Genomic DNA, 16,136 nt, shown 5'->3' with positions numbered 1-16,136 from the left:
ATATTTAATTACCCCGAAAATATTGTGAATACTGTATATGTTTGTAAAAGTTTATTGAGATAAAACTTTTTAAAAGTACAGTGAGGCTCTTATATAGCTATTTAAAGTTATTCTAATAATTTATGTTATACTTATGTTTCGACTAATGGGGATCCCTACACATGTTCTGGATTGCATTTGGTTAGAACTCCAGATTTTATACAAATTCGATTATAATGACCCACTGGTTTTAAATTGTAGCCTATTTTGTTGACCAAAAAAATTTAACATCTGACCCGGATTCCTAAAAAGTGAAAGAAAGTCCTGATAGAGAACCATAAAACACAGATGAATCTGTCTATTATATCTGGCAATTAGATATATATATATATATATATATATATATATATATATATATATATATATATATATATATATATATATATATATATATATATATAGATAGATAGATAGATAGATACACACACATTAAGGCATTGGTTTCTAGAATAATAAATAAGCATGTTGAATCAGTGGGAACTAATTCAAGTAAATTAAGGTAAAATAAATCAATAAAACACATTAGCTAAATCTGTTTATTAAAAGATTCTCATAGCCTTAAACTTATGTAAGCGTACCATAAAAACCTATAATACAGTGATTTTTTATTTTTTTTAATAGAGGTAAACTGACTCTTTTTGATATGAATAAACCAAACGGTTAATAATTAAAGGTAGATCTTTAAATTTTAAACACATTTTTGTATTCATATTTATTTTCTTTTTCTTTACTGTTGTGTTTATTTTGGTAATTTGTGGCTACTGTAGATTACAGAACAGAATGACGCTATTAGCATTTCTGTCTGAAGGGCTGTGGCAGCTTGCTTGACTGCAATTTTATTGTTTCTCTCGCTTCATTACACCTCTGCTCCTCCCCGGCAGGACTGGCTTAAAATCCATCAGATAGGAAGACCAAGTGAATCTGGAAACGAGCTCCCCAGTAAAGCGTTGCCGCAGCAGTGGTCGGCTGTGCTGTGCTCTGTGTATGCAACTCCGTGCTCTGCGCCCTTCAAATCAAGGCTTTGTGAGAACTATTTGCATGGTGCTTGAAAGTTGGCTCAATTGCTATGAGAACTAAAAACCGCAGTACTTTTCATTGGTAATGGATGTCTCTCCTTCAATTTGTGGGCTTTATGTTGTCTTTGATGTTTTGCAAACTGGATATTATTATTAAAAATGTATTTTCAAATTCAGGTAGCCCTGGCTTGGTAGATTAAATTGTTCAAAAGACAACGATTTAGATTTGGTGATTTTTCTTCAAACGGAAATGGATCCAACGTTATCCACCTTACTGCAGTCAGAACAGAATTCCTCTCTTTTCGAAGAGGAGGCGAGAAATGAGACAACTACTAATCAGTTCGTTCAGCCGACATGGCAGGTGACACTCTGGGCCATAGCTTATGCCCTGATCGTGATAATCTCAGTGATCGGCAATGTTACGGTCATTTGGATCATCCTTGCTCATAAGAGGATGCGGACGGTCACCAATTATTTCATTGTCAACCTGGCGTTCTCTGATGCTTCGATGGCAGTCTTCAACACTGTGTTCAATTTCGTCTATGCTATCCACAACGACTGGTACTTCGGGCTTGGGTTTTGCAGATTCATAAATTTCTTTCCCATCACAGCTATTTTTTCAAGCATATACTCTATGACGGCTATCGCTATTGACAGGTAAGCAACAACTTCAATGCGTGTTTCCCTGTTAGACACTACTGCGCCACCTGTTTAACATCCTCTGTTACAAGCAATGTGAACATATTTAAGAAAAGCTTACATCTTTTTGCGAGTTTTTTTTTTTTTTTACCTTATTGCCAAGAAAGTTTGCTCTTCTTAAATGTTTTTAACAGTGAAGTGAATCCAACTATCTTTTTTTTTTATTATTATTATTAAATGTTTTAGCTTCAATGGATTGCATACTGCAAAAAATGCAAATGTTTACTTCTATCATGTCTACGAGGGGCTTTTTTTAGTGTCCAGTCAGAACAGAACTCTGATTGATTAACTGTAGTTATTGTAATTGCATCTACTCGCGACTGAAGTCGTTGCAGTCACCCTGAGACAAACAGCAAAGTATCAGCTACACACAGAAGTGATACATTTGACATGTGTTAATTAAAAAAAAAAAAAAATAGCTAAAACACCTGTTACTACAGTATACAAAAATAAAACCAAAGAACTACGCTAAGTAATTAGCACTTAACATATATTATAACATATAACATTACAAAAGTAACACCCTTAACAAACTTCGTATTTATTTATTTACTTTTTGCAGTACATGTTTGTAAATTTACGGGAAAAGTATTGCAAAAGGACACATCTAGAGAGTAAACTAAGAAGAAGAAGAAGAAGAAGAAGAAGAAGAAGAAGAAGAAGAAGAAGAAGAATCCACGTTTTGTCTATTTTTTTACTTTAACGGTGAATATTCTTTCAAAAATAAAAGTTAATTAATGACTACTAAGTGCTTAGAAGCCCTATATTGTTGAATATCATGGTTTATCAAAAGCTGCATCATGATGAATTGGGGAGATGCGTAAACAGTCTGCAACTGTACAGAGATCAAGGTGAAGGATAAGGAAAATGCATAATAAGTATTGTCTTAAACGGAAAAGTACACACTTGTAAAATAGCTAAACATGAATCTTTATACCTCAGTATTCTGCAGTCGCAATATTACAAAATTAATTTACCACAAGTGCTATTAACGTTATGCTGATTGGCACAATGATTCAATGTAAGGGGGAGAGCACAAAAACAAATAAAAAGGAAAAGCTACATCTTCTACTGCTCAGTTTATATTGCAATGGTGCAGCTTTAAAAAGAGGGTTATTTTATATGGGACAATGTTTTGTTCATACGGTGTAGGGTTCTATATAATGTCAGAGACCTGTCAACTGTCCTGTATTTGCCGGGACTCTTTTTTTGGACATAACTCCCGGTACAGATTGTTGCTGAAAACTGTACTGTTAAATCTCTTTAATTCAGCAAAACTTGAATTTCTGCAAAAGTAATGTACGGTCTGTCCCGGTTACTTACCGAGTAGGGGTTATGACCCAAGGGAACCCTGTGGCATGCATGCATTCAATGTGTGAGGCAAGCTCATATAACCATACGATGGTTTCACCTCCTGTAATATATATATATATATATATATATATATATATATATATATATATATATATATATATATAGCTGTAGCTGTATGTAGATGGGTTTTGTGTTTGGTTCCACCGGTCAGCAGCTTGCTTGGGCCCGAGGGTCTGAGTGATTGGTCACTGTGTATTCAAATGTGCCCTTGTGGGCGTGAGCCAATAGGGCTCGGTGGGAATCTCTATTTAGGAGCTGCCTGCGAGCAGCTCAGGGCTGTGTTGTGGTGTCCTGACTTTGAATGAATAAACATCTGAATGAGATCTTGCTGCGGTTATCTGGCTCTTGTTTGTTCCTCTGAAACACTACATTGGTGTCAGAGTGGGATGGAATGTAAGTGTTGGGGACGAAGAGAGGAAGTCAGGGACCTAGCCTGAGCCGGCATGCAGCCAGAGAGAGTAGTGGACCCTGACTGGCGCTGAAAAGTGTCCCGGGGTCTGGAGCTGTGAGCAGAGAGAGCAGTGATTCCAGCGGGCTGTGAAAAGTGTCCGGAGGTTGAGTGCATGCCGGCAAAGGAACAGAGCATCTCCAGAGAGGGGTAGCTGGATTGGGTCGGCTCACTGTATGGAGAACAGTCAGAGGGAGCGCTGCGCCCGAGGCAGAACAACAGGGCTAGTCCATGCCAAGCAGTGGAACCAGAGGGAGCATGGCGCGCCGACGCAGAATGGCAGGACCCATCCGAACAGGACAGTGGAGCCGGAGGGAGCACGGCGACCAAGGCAGAATGCAGGGCTCATCCAGCCAGCAGGAGACAGCAGAGATGTACTGCACCTCTCACCCTGACAGACGATCACAGCATGGAGGACACGACAACCCCCAGGAGCAGCTGACAGCGCCGTGACCGTGCCCACAACCTGTCGGCCACATCCCGAGAGACCTGTCAGCACAGCCGGGGATGGGTCCCAAGCCCCTCCTGAAGTAGCAGACCGGGCACACAGTTCCAGGGACCAGCTACAGACAGCAGGTGTCTGGCTATCTCCAGATCACTCGGAAAGGTAACATTGACTCTTCGGGAACGAAGAGAACTTGAGGGGGGAGCTATGTAACGATCTGTACTAGGTGTGTGTGTGTGCTATTCTGTCTTTCCCACCGCTTGTGTGGTACCCTGCATGAATCTGTGTGCAAAGTGCGTTTTGTGTCTAGGCAGTGCTCGGGGTGCCATGTGCACAGTGCAGCTGTATTTAGATGGGGTCTGTGCCGTGCTGCACTGTGATTTGTATTTGGTTCCGTCGGTCAGCTGCTTATGTGTGACCGAGAGTCTGAGCGACTGGTCAATGTGTGTGTGTGTGAGCTAATAGGGCTCGGGGGGAATCTCTATTTAGGAGCTGCCTGCGAGCAGCTCAAGGCTTTGCTTATAGAAAGTTTACACCCACTTGAAATTTTTTTACATTTTGTTGTGTCAGTGTCTCAGAGTTTCATGCATTAAATGAGAATTTTTTCCACTTATCTACACACCATACTCCACACTGTTAATGGGAAAAAAGTTTTTTTATTGAGAAAAATATTATATGTTAAAAATACAAAAACTGATCATAATCATAAGTCTGTCCACCCCCCCCCCCCCCCCGAGTTAATACTTGGTGGAAGCACCTTTGACAGCAATTACAGCTGTGAGTCTGTTGGGATAGGTCTCTACCAACTTTGCACACCTAGATTTGGCAATATTTGACCATTCTTCTTTACAAAACTGTTAAAGCTCTGCCAAGTTCCTTGGGGAGCGTTGATGGATAGCAATCTTCAAGTAATGCCACAAAGTTTCGATTGGATTAAGGTTAGGGCTCTGACTGGCCCACTCAAGGACATTTATCTTTTTGTTCCTTAGCCACTCCAGTTCAGATTTGGCTGTGTGCTTTGGGTTGTTGTCATAATGAAAGGTGAACTTCTGTCCCAGTTTCAGCTTTTTTGCAGAGGGCAGAAGGTTTTCCTCAAGGACTTTTCTGTTCTTTGCTCCATTCATTTTCCCTTCTTTCCTGACAAGTGTCCTAGTCCCTGCCGATGAGAAACATCCCCATAACATGATGCTGCCACCACCATGCTTCACAGTAGGGATGGTGTTCCTTGGGTGATGCACTGTGATGGGTTTGTGCCAAACATAACACTTTGAATTTAGGCCAAAAAGTTCAATTTTAGTTTCGTCAGACCACCAAACTTTTTATCACATGGCTACAGAATCTCCTGAGTGTTTTTTTTTTTTTTGGATACTTCAAACGGTGGTCTTTCTTGAGTAAAATACAGCCAGATTTGTGGAGTGCTTGGGATATTGTTGTCACATGCACACTTTGACCAGTCTTGGCCATAAAAGTCTGTAGCTCTTTCATCAGTCTCCTTGCTTGGTCATCCAGTATGGTGGGACGGCCTGATCTAGGCAGGGTCTTGTTGGTGCCTTACACCTTCCACTTCTTAATAATCCTCTTGACCATGCTCCAAGGAATATTCAAGGCCTTTGATTTTTTTTATACCCATCCCCTGACCTGTGCAAGCCTTTCAACAAATTTATCTCGGAGTTCTTTTGAAAGCTCCTTGGTGCTCATGGTTGAGTCTTTGCTTTGAAATGCACTACCCAGCAGAGGAAATCTACAGGAACTGATGAATTTATCCTGAAATCATGTGAATCACTACAGTTTAACACAGATGGAGGCCACTTAACTTGGTGTGTGATTTTGAATGTGATTTTTTACTCCTAAGCTAATTTAGGATTGCTATTACAAGGGGGGTGGACACTTATCAATGATCAATGAAAAAAAAACAACAATTTTAATATCTTTTAATTCCAGGTTATAAGACACCAAAAGGTGAACATTTTGAAAGGGTTGTAGACTTTCTATAGGCACTATATATATATATATATATATATATATATATATATATATATATATATATATATATATGGGCTTCAGTGAGTTACAGGAAAATAATTTCATGTAGAGTTTCTGTGATGTCATAAATTACGAGTAGTTTATAAACTGTCACAGAAACCCATCTAAATGTTTTATAATACATGGATACACTTGTGATGCTAATGTTAAGGAAGACGAGGTTCATTAGTACAGTTCATTTTTTTTAAACAAAGTGTTTCAGTGCTGTACAGACCTTCTATGTCTTATCCGTTTCTTGAGTTTCTCTGAGATACGAACGTACCAGCTGTACATCTTTTATTTTTTTTTAACATACTCTCATTTTGTTGATCATTAATGAACATTTCTGTTCCGTGGTTGTTGTCAAGTGATTGAAAACGAGACATTTTGTGTTTGAATTGAAAGTGATGGAGTCAAATGGGTCAAAGTTGAAGTATATTTTCTTCTACAGGAATTATCACTTTTTGATGTGGCATTATGCTTTTTTTAGAATGGCTCAGGATGCCAATATAGCCTTCATCCATGTATTATATTGTAACGACCTGGACAATTGCATCGTTGCAGGACTTGTTGTCTGTTCCGTTTGTCTTGTCTACCTTTTATGTTACGTGTATTATAAGGGGAACAGGTCACATCGTCAGTTAGCAGCGGGAGGAGAGAGACTGCAGACCATGGGTTGATTGGTTAAGCCAGACAGTGGCCGGAAATGAAAAGAGGATATATAAGTGAGTGAATGAGTGATGGGGGGGAGACAATGAGATAGAGTGGCAAAGAGAGTGACAGCGAGAAGCGACTTGAACAATAGCGAGAAAGATAGCAATAGAAGGGTTTGTTGTTTTGGTGCCGTGAATTCCAGCCCCTGACAGGAATTCTCTGTTTATTAACAATAAACTTCAAGATCGAGAATTCCACACGGTCTCCCTGAGTCCTGCTTCATAAACCTGACAAAATCGCTACATTGGTGCCAGAAGCGGGATTATGGAGCACTTGCCTCAGAAAATGAAGCAGGTACAGGTGGAGATGACAGTTTCACCGGCACTGGGAGGAGATGAGCTACTTTGCAAGCTAGAGGACCTTGTAGCAGAGCTGAGTGTCAATGGGGTGCGGAAGACAAACGCCATTAGGACCAAGAACAGCAGGAAACTAATACAAGGCGGGAGCCTACAGGGCAAAGCAGAACGAAAAGCCAAGATGGCAGAGGCTGTGATCAGGAGATCTGCCACGCGCACAGGAGATCAGTGTGTCATCAGCTTCAATAGTGAAGACGGAGCTGCAGAGGAGGTGTCACAACTCGTCAAACAGGAGGCAACTTCACAGTGGAGCTGAAGTGGGGCAAAGCACAGGGCATTGAGCGGCCATGGAGAAAAAAATGTCCAGGAGAAAGTGGCATCATCACAGTGCGCAGGAGCGACATCAGAGCTGCTGGATCAAAACAAAGGGGCCTGCATCATCAAACCTACCTATGATGGTTAGGCCGACTGGTGAATGTTCCTAATACAGTTTGAATTAATGGCAAAATTAGAATGATGGTCTGATAAGGAAAAAACTTTAGACATTATCACCAGCCTGACTGGTGACGCCTTATCATATCTCTGGTTTATTGATATAGCTCACAGTGACAGCTTCGAAAGTGTGTTGGCACAGTTAAGTGACTCTTTTGTGGGGATCCAGGTATCTAGTCCCCAAGATGGGCTCCGCACCGACCGTGGGAGGGGAAATGGAGCGAGTGTGTGACAGGACAGGATGGAGGGGGCAGGCTGAAGTATGGTAAAAGCAGACTACTATGACGGGACATCCCCATCAGAACCATACCAGGCCAAATTCAAGATGGCGGTGCTCAACAATGACTGGATCCCGACAAAGAAAGCTGGCCAGCTAGCGGCAGCCCTGAACAGGAAAGCACTGTAGGTGCTGCTAGATTTGGACCCAGACGAGCTACACAGCTATGATGTTATTGCCACAGCCCTGGACCGCAGCTTTGGGAGAGTAGAGCTTGCTGTGGGCCTGTGCCAACGTATCTGAGGTATCACACAGATCAGAGGCCCCCAGATAGAAGCTGGGTGTGCTTGCAGCAGATGTCCTGTACTTGGCCCGGCAGTGGTACTCCGACTACCTGCCATCCACGCAAGGGGACTTGGCCATGGAGTCCTTTGTCTGTGTCCTGACCCCTAATGCCTTGCAGGTCTGGCTCGCTGCCCTAACCTCCCCAGAGCTCGCCTTGGCCCACGCAGAATGGGTTGAGGCTGTGCTCGAGGAGGGTGAGCATGACTGGGCCTTTGGGGGAACCAGCGAGAGGGGAGAGAATGGACCGACCACCCTAGGCTTACTGCATGTCAAACCCAGGCAGAACAGGAGGAGACTGCAGACAGCCATGCTGCTCCTTCCTGGATCTCTGACCTGGTCTCCCTGATCCGAACCGTATCCACACAGGCCCCCCACATGCACTTGTGCTGGAACTGTGGCAAACCTGGGCACCTACAATAGCAATGCCCCACCACTGCAGTCCCACTCACCCGCTTGTCGCCGGGAAAAACCAAGGAGCCTGCATAAGTAGGACAACGTGGGCCCCCCATTCTGTCTCCCATACTTACAACCATCCACCTGCAGCACACACAGATGGGGCCCAACTGCCAAGTGACTCCCCCACTCTCCTGAAGCCGCTGACAGCTATCCACACAGACCGGCTGTGGTAGGCGAACCACCGCAGGGGACTTCTGTCACGTTCCAGTCCAGATTAAGGGGGACCCCTGTACCGCTCTCGTGGACACCAGCTCCACGGTGACCCTGGTCCACTCCTATGTGCTTCCAGAGGGGGTCCGACTGGAACCCACAACTGCCCAACTCCGCACAGTCACCAGGGAGCTGACTTCTATGAAAAGAAGGGGCAACCTGGTCATAGAAGTGGCTAGGCAGACAGTACACCACCCAGACCAGGAGGTAAAGATGGTCACCGAAGCACTGCTGGAGGGGTTCTTCAGCCAGTTTAGGATCTCCCAGGAGATCCATTCAGAACAGGGGGCACAACTTTGAGTGATGGATTGGTTGAGCGTTTCAATCGCACGCTGGCCTTGCAGCTGGCTGCCCACTGCCAGCCACCAAAAATACTGGGACACCCACTTGCCTATTGTGTTGATGGCCTGCTATTCAGCTGTGCAGGACTCCAGTGCCTGCACTCCAGCTGTGCACGACTCCACTGCCTGAACTCTAGCTCTGCTCACGTTGGGTCATGAGCTCCGTACGTCAGCAGAGATAATCTTTGGCAGGCCTTCAGACACCTCCAGTATGCCCCCAGGTCCTGAGTACGCCAGGAGGCTGCAGGACTGGCTGGAGGTAGCCCATCGCTTTGACCAGGACCAATTGCAGGCTGCTGGTGTATGGCAGAAGCAGAACTACAACCTCAGGGCTCGGACCACCGCTTCATTACCAGGAAGCTTATTTGGGTCTTCAGCCCCAAGTGAAAGCGAGGCTTCCACAGGGAGAAAATCAACTACAGAGGACCTGTTGTTTATAAAGTGCTGGCTGTTACCACCTACAACTACAGTTCAATAAGAACCACAGGGGCCAAGAGAGAATTGGATTGTGATGCATGTCACGGTTGCTTTTCTGATTGATGTTTCCTTTTTATAAGCAATTAGAAGGAGCACCGTATCACCGTATCAGTCTAACATTCTACCAAGTAGTAAGTGGGATAGTGGTATGCCTTTGTCTTATATACTATACTGTAGGTATTCACTTCAATTCAGTCCACAAAGATTTATGTTTACAAAAGTGCCCTTATTTAGAAAACTGTTGACAGGTATGCAATGTGTATAACCCAAACAATCAATTTCTAAATAGAACCATTATGGTGCCACCAATATTGTTTGGGACTAACTTGTCTTGTGTCGACTTTACCATGTTAGCTGTAATCGCGACTTTTATGAGCTACTGGTGGCTACTGTTACGATTAATTTAAATGATTTATTGGTGTAACGATGGCCTGAACTCCTCACATCCTATTAATAATCACAGCTATACTACTCCTGGGAATCAGATTGTCCCTACGGATTATTAATGAATCTTAATTAATTAACTAATTAATTATTTTATACCCTAAAATGTTCTGTTTTTCAAGTATTCTCTGCAGTGGGTTTATTGTCAGTGAATCACTTTTATAGTAAACAAGACTCATCGTTCCTCTTCTAGTTTATGAACTGTAAAAGGCAGGGTCACTATATCTATTTTGTGGTCTTTCCAATATTCGTTGAATGTCAAATTCACTTAAACCGCTGGCCCCTGCTGGTAGTAAAATGCATGGCATCTACAGTGTTTAATAAAAAAAGCAAGGTTTCTGAGAATCAGAAGCTGTCCTGTAACTAAAACATTTTCTTTTTTAAAAACATGATTTACATTTTTGTTTGCTTGTTTACGCCTACCAACATTTAGCTGTGGAAGCGGTGGTAGTGGGTTTTGAGAAACTTGTACTCTGTGTGTGAAGTTTATGAACTGTAGTATATACTGGCGGTGGTGTGTATCCGCATTAGCAATTGTAGCTCATGTGTTGCTGCTGCTGCTATATTCTAGCCCGGCATCGGCTCTGTCTGTAGTGAGAGGGGTAGGGGGAGATCTAGAATGGCTCCTATGTGATTATTTAGCCTGTAAAATAATAATCCAATTCCTTTCTTTACTAGCTGTGAGAGCTGGGATTATTTAGTCAATGGAATACCTCCCCTAGTGCTTTGTATCCGCACTCCATTGGAGGTGAGATTGAGGGCTTGCTTGGTTTTGTTTAGTTGGAGCCCGAGTTATTTTGATTTGACTACAGTTTGTTGACACAGTCCTCAAACACATCTCCAATTCATCAGTGCAATTAATTCTGGGTTGTTTTGTTCGGTTTAGGTACCCTCTTTACAAACTGATGCTGATTTGTGAACAATTGTGTCTAATTTGTGTAGCTGAAAACTAATGGCTCCTGTTTTTACCAGCATTAGGTAGGTTGCAGCCTGTATTTTCCTACATGCATACATTTATTTACCTAGAGCTATTTCTTCAAAAGGGATAAATATTAAATTACTTTAAGTTTGAGTGTCACTGTGTAATCGAGTAAAACCAGTATTTAAAATATACGATTTCAAAATGGCTTTAATTTCCCTTTCATTTCCTCAGTTTTAGTGGAGGGTAAAGGCTTCAACTGTAATCTGCAATAGTTTTCTCCTGTTATATTACTGGTGACCTTCGTACAGGCGATGACATGAGCAACAGTATTAATAAAATTGTCGAAGAATGAAATGAATAGGCAGTTTAACAAATGAGTAATGTTGCGGAAAAATTAACAATTTAATATGGATACATTTTTACCTGCATAGAACTTCTTATTCTTAATGAAAGAAGGTTTTAGCAAATGCGTATTTTCATTTTAAAACTATATCATTAATAAGTGTGAAAAATGAAAAATAAGTGAGATTAGGAGTTATTTATAGTTATTTGTAGCCACTATTTACAAGGTTAAAATAGAGCCGCAACATCTCTTCCCTGCCCATATAAAAGCTGACCACACTAATTTTGCACCATAAGTCACCATAATTTCCCATGCTTTTCCCGTGTTTATACTATGCATTTGCCATAGTTTACCATGGTTTGCCATGTTTTATTTGTATTGTTATATTCTTTACCATATCTCTCTGTAGTTTACAGTGCTTACCTATGATTTAACACGCTTTTACTATGCATTATTACACTTTGCTATCTTTTTATATGTGAAGCTTTTATAAGGACAACTTAAAAGATTCAATCATGAATTCTGAGGTACAAATTGATTAAATGTGCTGCTTTTATAATGTCTTATATATACCTTCATAACTTGTGGATACGTCATTGCAAATATAATTCATAGCAAGGCACTAATGAAATAATTATTAGCAATATTAAGATATTATTATTATATTTTGTATCATTTCATTAAATTACCCTAACCTATACCCTAACCCACCATGGTAAAGTAGGTGTGAAGTATGATATTCATTTGATATTGTCAAAGTTATGAAAATATTCACATTAAAGTTGGTTTAAAAAGGTAGGTGATATGGTTGCTAAAATCAAGCTAGTCCATTGAGTTGTTTGATATTGGCAAATATGTGATATTCTGTTGATTTACACAAATTATTTATAGGATTCACGGTAAAGCACAGTTTGTGAAAATATTCACTGGTTAGCTTCACAATAAAGTTGTTTTGAAAAGAATAGGTGATATGGTTGCAAATATCAAACGAATATTGAACTTCAAACCAACTTTATTAGCAGTCGCCTTCACTGTTTCTATATATTATTTTTAAATTCTGTTTCGTTTCTCTCCTCTCGCTCTCCCGTACTCTCCTCGGTACACACCCACCTCGAGCAGGGAAAACTGCAGGGTTTTATGCAGATGACCATCTCCCGATTAGCAACATATTAATCAACTAGTTTGGGAGCTGGCCAACTTCTGCACAAGTTTTTTTATTTAATTACTCTGGCAAAGGACAAGCTGCCAAATTTTGCCTCTGCCAAAACACACACGCACACGCACACTCACGCACGCACGCACCCACACATGCACACACACGCACATGCATGCACACGCACGCACGCACACACGCGCACACGCACGCACACACACACACGCACACGCACGCACATGCACGCACGCACACACACGCACGCACACACACACGCACACACACACGCACACGCACGCACACGCACGCACGCACACACGACTCTCGCTGTCAAAAATAAATTAAATAACAAATAAACAAATAAAAAATAATATAGGGGCAGAAGGGGAGACACCGTTCTAAAAATAAACAAACAAATAATGTACAGGGCTCCTCACCCTGTCACAGGGACCAACAGAGTCCCAATTGAAATGGATTTGATCTCTGTTTGCTGCTGATGGAAATCAACCAGTCTGATTTCAAATAATTTTCAATTCAATCCCAGTGGCAGATGGAGACGTACTATATGTAGATCATGGTGATTGACTTTTTCATGACAGAACATTTTTAAACAACGTTTTAAGGAAACAGGTGACATAGAGAGAACATTGATGAAAACAAAAAGAGAGCTATCAGGGTTGATAACTGTTTTTTTTTTTTTTTTCATGGACTTATCAGCTGTTATACTGGGTGATAGACTTAATTATCTTTGAAGTACTGTCGCTAAAAAGTAAATTTGATATTGTGCCGTCATGTTAAGTATGCAACGTCTGCTGGGCTGCAAACCTGGCAAATGACCAAGCAGATTGTGTGTTTGTAAGACCAAGTAAAGGCTGGTACTGTACTTGCAGTGCACTGTACATGCACCTTTGTATACCCAGCATAGCAAATACAGGGCCTGAAAAAAGAAAACCGCTTGCCATAACACTGTCAATAGGGTGACGGCCTGCACTGTTTTGAAATTGTTCTGGTAGGATACATTCCTCAAGGATTACTGACTGCAGTTTCTTCACGGAGGTGGAAATCTGCAGCTCTTGAAACAGTTCCTTATAAAACAGTAATTTGTGCAGTGTTAGATATGGAAACACCTGCCAACCGAACGCATACTAGCAGCCCTCTTTCGAAGATGGTCAGATTGTGGCTGAAACATATTTTCAATAAGGAAATAAGCTTTTCATACCTCGGGAGTATCATTCAAAAAATCTTTGGAGATCATTTAGAGAAGACTAATCCCAGGGCTAAAGGCTGTGTAGTGAGGATAGGCTGAGGTAACTGAAAAAAAAAAAAAAATAGAATCTAATAATGAACTTGACACATAGTCGAGGACCACAGAACGCGTTTGGAAGTTGAGTGGATTGAGGACAGCGGGTAAGAGTCTCTTTATTTTTCACAGAGAGTGGTGGGTGTGTGGAATGGGTTAAGTCACATTGTTCTGGTTGATTCACATGGAATTCCATAGTAGCCATCAAATTACCTATTTAAGAAAGAAGAGAAACACTCCTCTATGCAATAGAATGTTATTTATTTCAGACCTAATTTCTGCATTGGTTCGCTTTGCATGATATATTTTTCATACAATCTATGAATTCTATATGGATGAATTCTAACACGGTAATTTTTTTAAACAACATTTCAAGCAGAATATTTGAATATTTAGAGATCACTGTTACTGTTACCTAGTTACTGTACTAGGATTATTAAATTAAAAGTTCCTTTGGAAGCCAACTTGGGTGAGATGTTTAGTAGTGACATAGATCACTGCACTGGAAATGCTGTAGATCAGGGGTTTTCTGGTTTTCATTCCAACTTAAGCTCTCAATTAACTTAACTGATCTAATTATTCCATTGGACATATTTTATATTTTGTCAATGTCTTTTACAGTTGATGATGATTTTAAAAATTTATTTGATTCAAGGTACACTACCTATAGAACATTTCGAAGCCTGGAAAGAAGTGTTACATTAGATCAATTAATCAAATAATTAGACCAAGGAAGTAATTGAGAGCTCGGGTGGAACAAAAGCCAGAAGACACTGCGGCCCTCCAGGAACTGAGTTTGACACCCCTGCTGTAGACTCCTGAAATAACTGGAGGGTCTTAGAGGAAGTTCCAGTTTATATCTAGAATTTATTTACTTTTTCTTCAAACTATTGGTTTAGATCTGATGCGTTTATAAAATTGGCAGTTCCAAGGGTTTGTTTTACTTTCTGTAGGCACTTGTTTGAATGTTTTACTGAGGGTTTTGAAATGGACTAATTTGGATTCTGTTAACATTTTTGGTCATAATCTGCATCTACTATTGACTGTTACTTGTGATTGTTAAATCTAGATTGAATGGGCTGGATTGTATTGTTTTACTTATGCTGTTACATCAATGGTATTGTTTTTATGATTGATGCTAATGTCTCTGTTGGAGTTCCTTCTTGTCCAGGTCATCACTGTTCTTGTCTCAGCTGGTTTCTGACCTGGTTCAATAAAGGAATTGATTGATTGATTGATTTGTTGATTGATTGAGGGGCTGTGATGCTTTAATCCAGGGGTAATCAACCTTGGCTCTTCCAGTCCATCACACTGCAGGACTTTGTTCCAACCAGACCCTTAATTAATTTTTAACCTCAACAGGGTCAATTAAATAATTAAGGATCTGGTTGAAACAAAGTCCTGCAGTGGAATGGATTGGAAGAGCCAAGGTTATCTATCCCTGCCTTAGTCAATGGCTTAAAGCAGGGGTCTCCAACCCTGGTCCTGGAGAGCTCCAATCCTGCAAGTATTATAGGTATCTGTCATCAATGGCTAAAGATTTGGAACACCTGTTAATCTTGACAAATTAAGCCAATAATTGGTGCAATTAAGTAAATGAGAGCTCAATTGAAATGGAAATCAGGATACCCTGTAGTGCTGCAAATTGCATAATGTTACCATAATTCATATGTCAGAACATTTCATAAACGTATAGCCACTTACTTACATCTAAACCTTTCCCAAGGTGATCTAAGTGAGTGGTTTTACATAATTAATGTGATTGATATTAACCACACTAACTGAACTGTGACAACAATCTACTGTAAGCAATGTCATTGCCATTCCCATTTTGTCCAGTACATTTCAAAGTGGTGATAATCTGTTGATAATAAGCAGAGGGTAACATTAACAGAAGTTATACTGAGTGAGTTTCACTGTATTTGTAAAGGAATGTTTCAATTAAGATAGCTGGTGTATTAATACATCAGCAAGTAGGGGCAGAACAGCTACTAATTTGAGGTTAATATAGTCAAATAGGTTGAATAAATTGTGTTTGGTGCTCTGTTTATGAATATACTGTATCATAAGACTTTGCTGTTTATGAACTAGATTTTAAAACTGCTTGAATATTTTTTAATGTAATTTATATGTTCATGGATTGCAACTAAAACTACACTTCCATCCATCTGAAACCATCTGCTTCACAATCACTTCACAACCACTTCACATGTTTCAGAGGTCTACTTTCACTTTGCTATTCAATTAGTTGACTAGATGACCCTTCAGTGCTACCACTTGTAGCCAGTACAATCTTAGGTGACATGTAGCCAGTTCAATTATACAGTACCTCAACTCTCATGAGAACTATATAAAAGATGAACAAAAATCAATAGATACAAAT

The 16,136-nt window shown here is 40.7% G+C and overlaps 1 protein-coding gene across 1 annotated transcript in view; it reads left to right on the top strand.

Moving 5' to 3' along the window:
* Window positions 1–1,305: 1,305 nt before the first annotated feature.
* The window catches only part of LOC121321678 (neuromedin-K receptor-like), a 41,394-nt gene continuing 26,563 nt past the window's right edge, over window positions 1,306–16,136 (top strand). Inside the window, exon 1 of the mRNA XM_041260667.1 lies at window positions 1,306–1,712. Within this exon, the coding sequence (XP_041116601.1) occupies window positions 1,306–1,712 (407 nt within the window). The remainder of the gene's footprint in view (window positions 1,713–16,136) is intronic.

This window comes from Polyodon spathula, chromosome 10 (genome assembly GCF_017654505.1).
Source record: "Polyodon spathula isolate WHYD16114869_AA chromosome 10, ASM1765450v1, whole genome shotgun sequence".
NCBI lineage: Eukaryota > Metazoa > Chordata > Actinopteri > Acipenseriformes > Polyodontidae > Polyodon > Polyodon spathula.
The sequence above is the reverse complement of the archived record's forward strand: the minus strand, read 5'-3'. Positions and strand labels throughout refer to the sequence as shown.